This window comes from Sorex fumeus, unplaced genomic scaffold (assembly GCF_029834395.1).
Source record: "Sorex fumeus unplaced genomic scaffold, SorFum_2.1 ptg000042l, whole genome shotgun sequence".
Classification (NCBI taxonomy): domain Eukaryota; kingdom Metazoa; phylum Chordata; class Mammalia; order Eulipotyphla; family Soricidae; genus Sorex; species Sorex fumeus.
In genome coordinates, this window is record NW_026606099.1 from 7,867,780 (window position 1) to 7,880,940 (window position 13,161).

The following is a 13,161-nucleotide window of genomic DNA, read 5'->3' on the forward strand; positions in this document are numbered from 1 at the left end:
CCTAGAATGTGTATTTCTTTTGTTGTTTCTTTGTTTTGCGGTCCCATCTGGCTGTCAGGGCTAACTCCTGGCCCAGGGATCCCTCCTGCTGAAACTCATATGGGGTGCTGGGGGGGGGGGCATCAAACCTGGGTCAGCCGCCTGCGAGGCAAGCGCCCTACCCGCAGTCCTAGAATGTGTGCTTCAGCGGCTGGAGCGATAGCACAGCGGTAGGGCGTTTGCCTTGCACACAGCCAACATGGCCGACCCGAGTTCGATTCCTCCGCCCCTCTCGGAGAGCCCGGCAAGCTACCGAGAGTATTCGATATGCCAGACACAGTAACAACAAAGTCTCCAATGGAGACATTACTGGGCCCGCTCGAGGAAATCGATGAACAACGGGAGGGCCTTTACTTTACTTTACTTTTAGGGAATTCTGATGTCAGACAGGTGCGAGACGAGCCCTACACCTTACCCAGCTCAGGGGTGCCAGAAGGCCATAGGATCTCCTCCCCGTTGTCACCCGCTTGTCCCCTCTTGCCCAACCGTCTTCGTGGCGCTTTGAGCAAGCGAGAGCTGCTTCGGGTGACTTTCCTGTTCCCACCCCAGAGGGCAAATCCCGCGGCCCTGAGACTCCTGGGGAGGGTCTGGGCCAGTTCGACTGCCCAGCGCTGGCCTGCAGGAGCAGGAGGTGGGCGGAGGCTATGACACAGCTCCAGCTGCCGGCCTGTTTCCTCCCCCGGCCCCGGGCCTCTGGGGCAGAGGAAGCCCAGGCAGGAAGGCCAGAGCTGCCACCCCCCGAGAGGCCCATGGAACACCCTCACTCCCTGCCCCCCGCCATCCTGCCCTCAGCGGCACCATCGTGGACTTCGTGGGAACCATCCCTGGACTGTGAGCGTAGCATCTCCCTCCTTCCTCGTGCCAGCCACCCCTGCCCGGATAGCTGGGCCCGGGCACGCCCCAGCCGATGCCACCCTCGGAGAGTCCTCCTTGCTGTGGCCCGAGCCCTCTGTCTCGAAGCACTGATTGGCTCGGGTGGATACGCATAGATCAGAGTGATGACCCTTCACGTCGTCGCCGGTCCTGGGAGGTCAAACATTCAATCTAAGCGAGTTTCACTTCCCTTCCCAGGGCATAGCCCCACCCTGCCATTTCCCAGGGCTACCAAGAGAAAGAAGGGCCGGACAATGGCCCCAAGGGGCAGCTTCCACTGGGCTGCCCGGGCTGGAGGAGAAGGAGCACTGCTCCGAGAGTCTGGTGTGTGTTGCTAGCTTGGTCCTCACTCGTTCTGAGGGGTATTGACCTCCAACGGGGGCTGCCCAGGGGACCCACGCAGTCCTGGAGATTGAATCCCGGGCCACCTGCATCATCACAGTGTGCAGTCCCGTCCTTCTGAGCTTTCTCTTCAGCCTTGTTTATTTGTGTTTTGGGGCCCAGAGGTGGTGGGAATGCCACCTGGTGTGGGTGATGGGATCAGGATCCTGAGCCCGTCGGACCCCTGCTCCCGCCCTCTGGCTCTCTCCTGGCTCAGGGCTGGAGATGTCCCCAGGCACTGCCACTGAGTCCTGCCTGACAGTGGACCCGGCTCGTCCACCGCCTGAGCTGTCAACTCCACCTTGCCTCAAAGAAGGAGTTCTGCGATTCGCAAGGGGCCTCCCTAGAATTCGTCCCATGGGTGCCCCCGGTGACTCCTCCGGTGCTCATCACCACCCCCTGCCCTGAGACTCTGTCCCAAGCACCCGCTGTGCGTGACTCCCGCCTGTCCTATCTGGACCCCAATCTAAACAATCTTGATTCCTGTTCCCAGCGTGGCGGGACCCTGAATGGCAGGAAGTGCAGACAGGAGCCTGTTTATGTTTGAGGCCGCCAGGGTTTGGGGGTGGGGCAGGCGGGCACTGAGACAAGGGGTGGGCAGGCTGCAGGCTGGGCGGAAAGGGGCAGGAGGAGGCAGACAGCAAACAGGGGTGGAGGGCAGGAGGGCTGAGGCCTCAGTCCACCCCAGCCCCAGGTCCTGGGCGCCCCGAGTTTGAGGCCACTGCAGGGAGCTTGGGAGGCCAAGCTCTTGGTCACTCGAACCTGGCTCCCCACCCTTGACCCTAACAGGACGGTTTCCATTGGGGAAGTGAAGCAGGACTTCCCCTGCAGGCCCCGCCCCAAGGACAGACACGGAGTGGGGAGGAGGCCTCCCTGCCCCCCCCCCCAAAAAAAAGTCCCAGTGATTTCCTCTGGGTGAAAGGGACCCATGGGCAGTGACTGAAACCGCACAACCGCACGGAAATCGCATCCCACAGACCTCTCGCACCCTCTCCTGCCCCCTCAGGACCATGAGCTCGGAGCCCCCCCGGAGAGGCCTCCTGCTGCTGCTGACGGCTTTGGGGCTGAGCAGGGGTGAGTACCGGACACAGGTGGCACAGGGTGCAGAGAGGGCCGTCGGGGCTCAGCTCTTGCTAGGGGAGTGGGACTCTGGCTCAGCCAGACCAAGCTCCGGGCTGTCCCCCGAGCCTCCTGTGCTGTCCTCTTGTCTGGGATGGGGGAAGGAGGAGAGAGAGAGGGAGGACACGGTAGGACAGCTGGGACAGCCCGTGGGTTCAGATCCGGAGCCGGGACTGAGGGCCGAGGGGGAGGCTTCTCCAGGAGGGGACAGCCTGGGTCTCAGCTGTCTCCGTGGGGGCGGGGGAGGGGAAGGCTCTTGGGGAAGGGTGATTTAGGGATGGCGCTGCGTGGCAAGACCTTGGGCCGCCTGCTCGAGGGGAGGGACTGTGGGGTGGACTCATAGCAGTGGGGAGGGTGCGACCTGGCTTTGATCCCCAGCATCCCGTCTGGTCCCCCAAGCCCACCAGGACTAACCCCTGAGCACCGCTGAGTGTGGTCCCCAACCCAAAACAAAGCGGCTGAGCTCCCAGCATGTCTCCCAGGCAACCCAGCGAGGCCCTCTCGGGGCCAGATGGTGACATGCACATGTGAGAACCCGCATTGCAGGGGGCCGACCTGCCAGGGGTCCTGGTGCACGGTGATCCTGGTGCGAGAGGAGGGCGGACGGCCCCAGGAGCACCGGGGCTGCGGCAACCAGCACCAGGAGCTGTGCAGGGGCCGCCCCACCCAGTTCGTCAACCACTACTGCTGCTACAGCCCCCTCTGCAACCACAACGTGTCCCTGGTGCTCGAGGGTAAGTCTGGGGCTCCCACCCTGCACCCGTCCCTGCCGCTCTCCCCAGGCCGGCCAGGAAGGCCCCTGGAACTGACCAGCCCTGGCAGGGGGTGTGTGGGGGTTGGGTCCAGCGCCCTTCGTCTCCCTCAGCGACCGAGACTCCAGATCCCCAGGAGGTTGACGGCCAGCTGCCTCTGATCCTGGGCCCTGTGCTGGCCTTGTTGGTGTTGGTGACTCTGGGTGCCCTGGGCCTGTGGCACATCCGGCGGAGGCAGGAGAAACAGCGGGGCCTGCTCAGCGAGTTGGGCGAGTCCAGCCTCATCCTGAAGATCTCCGAGCAGGGGGACAGCATGCTGGGGGTATGGGTCTGGGGGAGATCGGACACGGGGGGGAGGTGGGGAGGGACAGAGGCCACAGGACCGGAGCGGGGGATGCGGGTGATGGGACAGCTGAGAAGGGCACACAGTGGCCGGGTTGGGAGCCACGTGTGTGAGGCTTCTCTGTGTGTGGGGCCCGGGCCGCAGAGGGAGAAGGGGCTGGGATGGGTGGGGACACCTCTCAGTGCTTCCGGGTCCCCACAGGATCTCCTGGACAGTGACTGCACCACGGGCAGTGGCTCGGGGCTCCCCTTCCTGGTGCAGAGGACAGTGGCACGGCAGGTGGCCTTGGTGGAATGTGTGGGTGAGCTGTGCTGAGCCCCGGGGAGCAGGGCCCCAGGGTCCCCCGGAACTAGAAAGGGCTTCTGGGGTCACTTGCGGACAGGGCTGGGCAGGGCGTGGGTCTGAGATGGACAAGGAGCTGGGGTGAGTGACAAGCTGATGAGGGTGGCCCGCCTGTGGGTTGGGGTCTACCATAGATGCATCGGGGGTTCTGCAGGAGGGTTGGTTCAGTGTCAAGATGGGGGGCTCTCACGCTAGGGGAAAAGGCAGCTCAGATAGAGAAGGGAGCACCAAATAAAGGGTGTTGGGAGGATCCTCCCAGGATGGAAGAAGCATGCTGAAAGTAGACTATAGACCAAACAAGATTGCCACCCATTGCCTCTTTTGCGTACCACAATACCCAAAAGGAGAGAGAGAACAAAAGGGAATGCCCTGCCACAGAGGTGGGGTGGGATGGGGGTGATGGGGGGTGGGAGAGATACTGGGATTGGTGGTGGTGGAGAATGGGCACTGGTGGAGGGATGGGTACTTGATCATTGTAAAACTGAAACCCAAGCACAAAAAGTTTTAAGTCTACCACTGTACCTCATAGTGCTTCACTAATAAAAAGTTTAAAAAAAAAAAAAAAGAGAGACAGAGGGGCTGGAGCGATAGCACAGCAGGGAGGGCGTTTGCCTTGCACATGGCCGACCCGGGCATCCCATATGGTCCCCCGAGCACCGCCAGGAGTGATTCCTGAGTGTATGAACCAGGAGTAACTCCTGTGCATTGCCGGGTGTGACCCAAAAAAGCAAAAAAAAAAAAAAAAAAGATAGGGAGTTCTCCTGGGGGGGATCTGTGTCCTGGCTTGGGTGTGACCCTCCGCTCTGTCCCTGGATCAGGCAAGGGCCGCTACGGGGAGGTGTGGCGTGGGCTCTGGCACGGCGAGAGTGTGGCCGTCAAGATCTTCTCCTCGAGGGATGAGCAGTCCTGGTTCCGGGAGACAGAGATCTACAACACGGTGTTGCTGAGACACGACAACATCCTAGGCAAGCACAAAGGGCTGAGGGAGAGGGCTGTGTGATACCAGGGCTGGATCCCTGGTCTCTGGGGTCAATCCAGAGCGACTCATCCTGAGGGGCGCCCCACCAGCCCCCGGGGCCCCTTCCTCCCCGCTCTCTCTCCGATTAAGCCCTACTGACCCTCATCCTGAGCCGCTGTCCCTGGCCCAGTCTGCTGTCTGGCCGCACCCCGTTCCCAAGTCAGTTCAACCCCCCCTGATTCCAAGCCCTTTGTCCGAGCCCACGGACCCCGCTGTCCCCAGGCTTCATCGCCTCGGACATGACCTCCCGCAACTCCAGCACGCAGCTTTGGCTCATCACGCACTACCACGAGCACGGATCCCTCTACGACTTTCTGCAAAGGCAGACGCTGGAGCCCCAGCTGGCCCTGAGGCTGGCGGTGTCCGCGGCCTGCGGCCTGGCGCACCTGCACGTGGAGATCTTTGGTACCCAGGGCAAGCCAGCGATCGCCCACCGCGACCTCAAGAGCCGCAACGTCCTGGTCAAGAGCAACCTGCAGTGTTGCATCGCCGACTTGGGTGAGCGGCGCGGGGTAGAGGCAGGTGCCGGCGGGATCCCCGGGTGGCACAGGGGGCGTGTCCTTCGCAGTGGGCGGGGACTGAAGGGCGGACCCGAGGCTGTTTGGCCGGAGGGTGGGCGCGGGCCGTTCTCATTGGCCGGTGGGCGTGGCCTGGGCGCATCTTCTGGAGTTAGGGGCGGGAGTTCCAGCGCACTTGTCCTTGGTTCTCTGACTTTGGGTGCCTGCAGACTGCTGTAGAGACTTGCTTTCTTTTTCTTTTAATTTTTAAATTTTTTTTTGCTTTTTTGGGGTCACACCCGGGATGCACAGGGATTACTCCTGGCTCTGCATTCAGGAATTACCCCTAGCTGTGCTCAGGGGACCATATGTTTTTGGGGTTTTTTTTTGTTTTGTTTTGTTTTTTTGCTTTTTGGGTCACACCCGGTGATGCACAGGGGTTACTCCTGGCTCTGCACTCAGGAGTTACTCCTGGCGGTGCTCAGGGGACCATATGGGATGCTGGGAATCGATCCTGGGTCGGCCGCGTGCAAGGCAAACGCCCTACCCGCTGTGCTATTGCTCCAGCCCCTCAGGGGACCATATGGGATGCTGGGAATCAAACTCGGGTCGGTTCTATGTGCAAGGCAAACGCCCTACCAGCTGTGCTATCACTCCAGCCCCTCTTTTTTTTTTTTTTTTTGCTTTTTTGGTCACACCCGGCAAAGCACAGGAGTTACTCCTGGTTCATACACTCAGGAATCACTCCTGGTGGTGCTCGGGGGACCATATGGGATGCTGGGACTCGAACCTGAGTCGGCCGTGTGCCAGGCAAACGCCCTACCCACTGTGCTATTGCTCCAGTCCCTAGAGACTTGCTTTCAAACGTACTTCACCGCATGAGTTGTATCAGCACCCCTTTTCAAGCCCCCAACTCCTCCGATGGCACCAGCCCCTTGGAAGAAGCAGAGACAGCCTGGGTCCTCATCTAAGCTGTCTCAGAGCACATGTCCCCGCCTCACCAGAACTTGGGGTCTGGTCTGTGAGGGCTGGCCCTGCCCACTCACGGGTCGCAGGGCTCTCGGGAAGAAGAAGGTGCTTTCCAGTCCCAGTGTCAGGCCAGCAGCTGCCCCACAGCTGTCCCCAAGGAAGGCCTGCCCACTCTCTGTCCCACTCTAAACCCCAGCCTTGGACCCCCACCTCCCCATCTGTCTGTGGGCAGACGTGACAGGCCTGGTGTCCACAGGCCTGGCTGTGATGCACTCGCAGAGTAGCGATTACCTGGACATCGGCAACAACCCTCGAGTGGGCACCAAGCGGTACATGGCCCCTGAGGTGCTGGACGAGCAGATCCGCACTGACTGCTTTGAGTCCTACAAGTGGACCGACATCTGGGCCTTTGGCCTGGTGCTATGGGAGATCGCCCGGCGGACCATTGTCAACGGTGAGGACTCACTCTGCAGAGGGTTGGGGAAGAGGACGGGGCCGGTGGCTGTGTGTAAGGATGGGGAACGGGAATTTCCTGCCACTGCTTGTGTCATGGGCTGAGAAGCTGGTGGTCTGACCTGTTGGTCTCTTTTAATGATCAATTACCAGCTGAGTTCAGCTGAGTGACATTTTTAAGGTTCATCCGAATCTGTGATTCTAGAAATCTTGGATAAATGACCACACGCATATTATTTTATTTATTTATTTATTTATTTGCTTTTTGGGTCACACCTGGTGGTGCACAAGGGTCATTCCTGGCTCTGCACTCAGGAATGACTCCTGGCGGTGCTCAGGGGACCATATGGGATGTTGGGAATCGAACCCGGGTCAGCCACGTGCAAGGCAAACGCCCTCCCTGCTGTGCTATCACTCCAACCCCCCACACGCATATGAGTGGCAGCTAGCACTTGAATTTAAAAATGTGCCAGGCCTGGAGGGCTAGCTCAGCAGATTGGAGCGTATGATTCGCATGTGGGAGGCCCGAGTTCAATCCCTGGTACCAGATGGTCTCCTGAGCACACCAGGAATGACCTCAATGCAAGGAGTAAGCTAAGGAGTAGGCCTGAGCATGGGCTGGGTGTGGTTCAAAACCCAACCCAACGAGAATGTTCTAGATGTCGTACTATATACATATATTTTTTGGGGAGAGGGATTGTGGCGTCATACCTTGGTGGCCTGGGGCTACTCCAGTTCTGTGCTCAAGGGTCACTACCAGCTCTCTACTCCCAATGGGGCTTAGGTGACCATATACATGCCAGGAGCTGAACCAGGGTCATCCGTAAACACGACAAGCATCATAACCCTTATTTTATCTCTTAGCCCCTATACATAACGTGACTTTCTTGAAGCGCCCTGTGTTGGCAGGATGTGGTATCATTTAGTCGATCAGAGTCGGGCCTGGGACTGAGACACTGACTAGCTAGGTTTGGTTCCTGACTCTACGCTGCCCGTGATGACCTAACCTCTCTCTGCCTCACTTCACTACTTATTTGTAAAATAAGAAGGAATGGTTTCTCATAGCAAAGAAACTCCAAGGAAGTATGTCACACATGCTCCAGAGTTCACTAAGTAGGAGTGCCAATTATGTGTACTTTTTTGTGCTTTCATTTTGCTCTTGGGCTATGCCTTGTGGTGCTCAGACTCTTCTCAGTGGAGTTCGAGGGACAGATGGGGCCAGGGACTTTAATCTGGCCCTTTGAGCTATCTTTCCAGCCCACTCGCGTGAAACATTATTACAGCTACTTGCAGGACCAGAGGGAGCTCAGTGTCTGCGTGCATGATTTACGTGCCCGTGTTTGAACCTTTGGCTCCGCTTAGAATGACCCATACGATGGGGCTGGAGAGATAACACAGCGGGTAGGGCGTTTGCCTTGCACGCGGCCGACCCGGGTTCGATCCCCAGCATCCCATATGGTCCCCCGAGCACCGCCAGGAGTAACTCCTGAGTGCAGAGCCAGGAGTAACCTCTGTGCATCGCCAGGTGTGACCCAAAAAGCAAAAAAAAAAAAAAAAAAAAAAAAAATGCAGTCCTTGGAGTGCTTTTCATCCCTGTGGTACAGACGAGGAGCACCGGGGAACAGGATTACAGTGGCTAGACGCAGTCAGAGACTGAAGCCCGGTGTCCTTGTCCCGATGGTTGGTTCCTTGTTCACAAAAACGCGTGACCCGATGGTACCTGTGCTATCTGCTTTTTGCTCCTTGTTTCTGTGGGTGCCACAAGGACTCAGTCTGGGAAGTGCTGAGAGCCGCGGCTGGACCTCTCGGCTGTAGCAGGTGCCTGTCCAGCCCTGGGGTGGGTGGCTGGTGGGCGGTCACTGGACGGGGTGCAGGGTCTTGCCAGCCTGTGGAGATTGTCCAAGGAGGGGTTTTCAGAACTCAGCCTCAACCCTCAGAGAGTGTTCGCTGTGCACCGGAAGTGGGGGGAGCAGGTCCTGCCCCAGACAAGGCTTCATTTGCTTTCAGTGATGCCCCCCACCCCCACCCCCACCCCTGTCCCTCTGGGGGACGCCCTGAGGCTCAGAGTCATGCACCGTCTGCAGGTGGCGTTTAGTGGAATTGGTCCTAGAGCAATATTTCCCAAAGTGGGTGGCCCTGGGTCCCTGAGGGGTTCTGGAATGATCCAGGCGGGCAGTAGTAACCCTAGGGGCTGCGAGTGGGTTGGAGTAGGGGTAGGGGGACACTTTCTGTTTCTTCGCTTAAAGAAGGTAGATTTCCAGAGGGACACAGAGTGATTTTTTTTTTCCCAGTCTCGGTGGGCTGGAGGCCACGTCCATCGGGACACAGTGTTGGTCTGGTACCTGGAAGCCATGAGCCCCCGGGCCAGGCTTCAGGCCTGGAGGAAGGCCGGGCGGACTCCTGGGGCGGAGGGAAGCGCACAGCCCCACACAGATCTGCGACGCATTATAAACACTGTAATCTGGTGTCAGCCCCGGCCCTGATTAAAGGCCCATTAGACACACTCGGGCCTCTGTACAGTGCTGATTAGGGCGTGAGCGGCACAGCGACGGCCTGGAAGGCCGCCACCGGGACAGCAGCTGGCGCAGGCTCCTCGGAGCTCGGACAGCCTGGCCGTGGCCAGGGGCACTTTTCCTGAGCCTGGCCGTTTGCAGCTCCCTGCGCCTCCTTTCCAGAGGACCCACGGAGGGTGACGTGGGCCAGGGCTGCTGACTGCTCTGGGGGCCCCGGAAAGGAGGCAACTTGGACCCAGGAGGAAAGCCTCCCCCGCCTTTTCTTTTGTTTTTGCTTTTTTTTGGGTCACGCCCGGTGATGCACAGGGGTTCCTCCTGGCTCTGCACTCAGAAGTTACTCCTGGCGATGCTCAGGGGACCATATGGGATCGAACTGGTGAGTGCACAGATGGAGTCTGAGCTGCCTCCCCCTCGCTGCACTGGGAATCGAACCCAGGTCTGCCACGTGCAAGGCAAACGCCTTACCCGCTGTGCTATCTCTCCAGCACCGGAAAGCCCCCCCCCTTTTTTTTTTTTTTTTTGCTTTTTGGGTCATACCCGGCAATGCACAGGAGTTACTCCTGGCTCTGTGCTCAGGAATTACCCCTGGCGGTGTTTAGGGGACCATATGGGAAGCTGGGAATCGAACCCGGGTCGACCGCGTCAAGGCAAACGCCCTACCTGCTGTGCTATCTCTCCAGCCCCGGAAAGCCCCCCCGTTTTTTTGCTTTTTGGGTCACACCCGGCGATGCTCAGGGGTTACTCCTGGCTCTGCACTCAGGAATTACCCCTGGCGGTGTTTAGGGAACCATATGGGATGCTAGGAATCGAACCCGGGTCGGCCGCGTCAAGGCAAACGCCCTACCTGCTGTGCTATCTCTCCAGCCCCGGAAAGCCCCCCCTTTTTTTTGCTTTTTGGGTCACACCCGGCGATGCTCAGGGGTGACTCCTGGCTCTGCACTCAGGAGTTACTCCTGGCGGTGCTCAGGGGACCATATGGGATGTTGGGAATCGAACCCAGGTTGGCCACGTGCAAGGCAAACGCCCTACCCGCTGTGCTCTTGCTCCAGCCCCGGAAAGCCCCTTTTTTCGGGGTGTCTTTTGCTGCTTCTTATTCCACACCCTGAGCTGAGAGGTGAGCATAGACTCTGGTCAAACGTTCCGGACTTAAATTCTGGCTCTGTCCTTACTCAGCCTGAGTCATCTCAGCGACGTCTCTTCCCCTCTATGGCCTTCGTGTCACTGTCCAGGGAGCAGCACCCCGAGTATCTCTGAGGTCCTCGAGTTGTGAAGATTCTGCACTCCACACTCACAGCAGGGCCTGGCACCCGGGAGTACGGGGCCACCGTGAGAACTGGGCTGGGGAACAGCCCCCGGCCTGGGTGGCAGCAGCTGCCGACAGGCTGGGAGCAGATGTCACCTCGGAGCCCGGGCGGGGTCATGCGGGCCTCACGGTTCCCGTTGCCCTCTGTGCCAGGGGCCTGGCTTTGGGCTTTTCCCCAAGCACTAACGGTGAGATGCAGATGGAGTTAGAGCCACACTCAGGGGTAGAGATGCCAGGAAGTTGTTTCTGCCCCAGGCCTGGCACGCAGTCAGTGCAATGCATCATTGGTGATGTGCTTGTGACATGCCTGTGGCCCTCTCAGGGGTGGCCTGCAGGTCTCTGTCTCCCAGCCCCTGGATGCAGGGGCCCTCACTGGGGGAGCTGAGCCTTCTTTGGGGACTGGTCACCACTCAGGGTCCTAGTGTTTATCCTTCCGGCCCTCCCAGGCATCGTGGAGGACTACCGCCCTCCCTTCTATGACGCCGTGCCCAATGACCCCAGCTTCGAGGACATGAAGAAGGTGGTGTGTGTCGACCAGCAGACCCCCACCATCCCCAACCGGCTGGCTGCAGACCCGGTGAGCCCTCCACGGGGGGCTGGGGGGGGGGGTTAGTAGCGGGCCAGGGCCTGGGAATTGAAGACTCGGGGGAGGTGGTTTTGCTTCGTCTGGGATAGATTTGGCAGATGGAGTCTGAGCTGCCTCTCTGAGCGTCCTTTCCAGGCCCTGACCTGGGGGCCCCTAGGGACCCCTGTGCCTCCCCCCTCACCCCCTCGCTGCACTTCCTGTTATTCTGTGCTTGTTGTTGTTGCTGCTGCTTATTTGCTGGTTTTTTTCCCCCCTTTGGTCTCAAAACACTCCACATATTTATGTAAGATGTACACAGACGTGTGGATGAGCATGTAGGCGTGCCCTGTATGGCGGCACGGGGACAGATTCCCGGTCACCATGGACACACATGTCCGTACATCCCGTTCTTGTGCTGCCCTTGAGAACCTGGTGGCCGGCTGTGGGACTGGCACACAGGTGCTCAGAGGACAGTGAGGAGAACAACGTGCGCACAGGCGTACACACAGGTATACGCACAGGGGTGGGAGCAGGACTAGACACAGGGATGTGAACAGGCGTATGTACAGGTGTCCACACAGGTGTTTGCAAAGGTTATGTGCGCACGTGAAAGCACAGGCAGTGAAAAGATGCAGATACGCATGTGTGCATAGGTTGGTGCACGGACATATCCACAGATGTATGCACAGACGTCTGTACAGGTGTGTGTGCGCCCAGGTGTGTGCATAGGTGCCTCTGGGCCCATTTGTCCTGCACAGCGCGCAGGCCACACAGGGGCTCCCCTCACCCAACGCTCCGAGCTCCCTGCACTCACCCCCTGTCTCCTAATGGGAGGCAGAACCAAAATCTGAGGCCGAGGCGGGGCTGGCTAAGGCGAGGACCCCCGAGTTCCTGGGGTGGCCCCTCCCTGAACACACAGCCTCAGTGCCGTGCCCACCAGCGTTTCACACACACCCCCCCCCCCCACCGTCTCCTGGCCCAGGCTGTGCCGGAGGAGGGATGGGATTGCTGGACAGTGAGGCTGAGACTGTGGACACCCCAGGGCTAAGTCAGTTCCCAGTCGCGACAAGGGTCTGTGTGCCCTGGGTCCCCGAGTGACCTCCACCCCCCTGTCCAGCCCTTCTCACCCACTCTCTTCCTGCCTCATCCTTGCCGACCGCCACGTTCCCGTCCTCCAATCCTGCCTTGCCTCTTCCCTCTTCTCCAGCCTCCGCGCTCCTTTCCTCCCTCCTTCCTGCGTGCGTTCCGTGACCGGCCGGCCACCCTGCCTGCCGGCCGGTCTTCCCTTCCCCAGGCTTCCTGACCACATCTGCTTCCTCTTCCCGGCCCCTTTCCTGCCATCCCAGGTGCTGTCGGGCCTGGCTCAGATGATGCGGGAGTGCTGGTACCCGAACCCCTCGGCCCGCCTCACGGCCCTGCGCGTCAAGAAGACCCTGCAGAAGCTCAGCCACAGTCTGCAGAAGCCCAAAGGGATTCACTAGCCCGGAGCCTGCACCTGGGCCCCTCTGCCTGCGTCGGGTGGGAACAACTGGGCGACCTGGGGGCCCGTCTGTGGCGAGGGGACGCGAGTGTGCGTGCTGGGGAGGGCTGCCCCTCCGGGGTGACTCAGTCCATCGGGTCTGCCCAGCTCGCCAGGCCCCTCCAGCCGAAAATACAGCTGGGCTGAAACCTGATCTCCACTGTCTGGTTTGCTGCAGGCTCCTTGACGCCGGGCTCCCTCCCCACCCCACCCCCACCCCGCCGCGGTGTCCCCTGCCCCCACCAACCCCAGGGCTAGATGCCGAAGAAGCCCTTGAGCCAGCCGGGCCTGGCCGGGAATCCAGTCCTGAGCCCCCGCCCAGGTCTGCATTTTACCCCCTGCCCTGGGAGAGTCCCCGGGTCCTGCCAGAACCACCGGGCCAGCAGCACGGGGCCAGGCCTTGCAGACACCCTGCCCTGGCCTGTCTCAGCGCCTGGCTCCAGACTCCAGGGCTCCTCACGTAGCTCCGTTTCTC

General features: G+C 60.0%; 1 protein-coding gene across 1 annotated transcript; it reads left to right on the plus strand.

Moving 5' to 3' along the window:
- Positions 1 to 2,278: 2,278 nt before the first annotated feature.
- ACVRL1 (activin A receptor like type 1) lies at positions 2,279 to 12,819 on the plus strand. The gene is made up of 9 exons (XM_056119944.1): positions 2,279 to 2,367; positions 2,895 to 3,146; positions 3,278 to 3,486; positions 3,709 to 3,808; positions 4,668 to 4,814; positions 5,090 to 5,365; positions 6,590 to 6,787; positions 11,049 to 11,179; positions 12,514 to 12,819. Exons 1-9 carry the CDS (start codon positions 2,304 to 2,306, stop codon positions 12,646 to 12,648), a joined length of 1,512 nt encoding a protein of 503 aa, XP_055975919.1. The 5' UTR covers positions 2,279 to 2,303; the 3' UTR covers positions 12,649 to 12,819.
- The last annotated feature ends 342 nt before the right edge of the window (positions 12,820 to 13,161 follow it).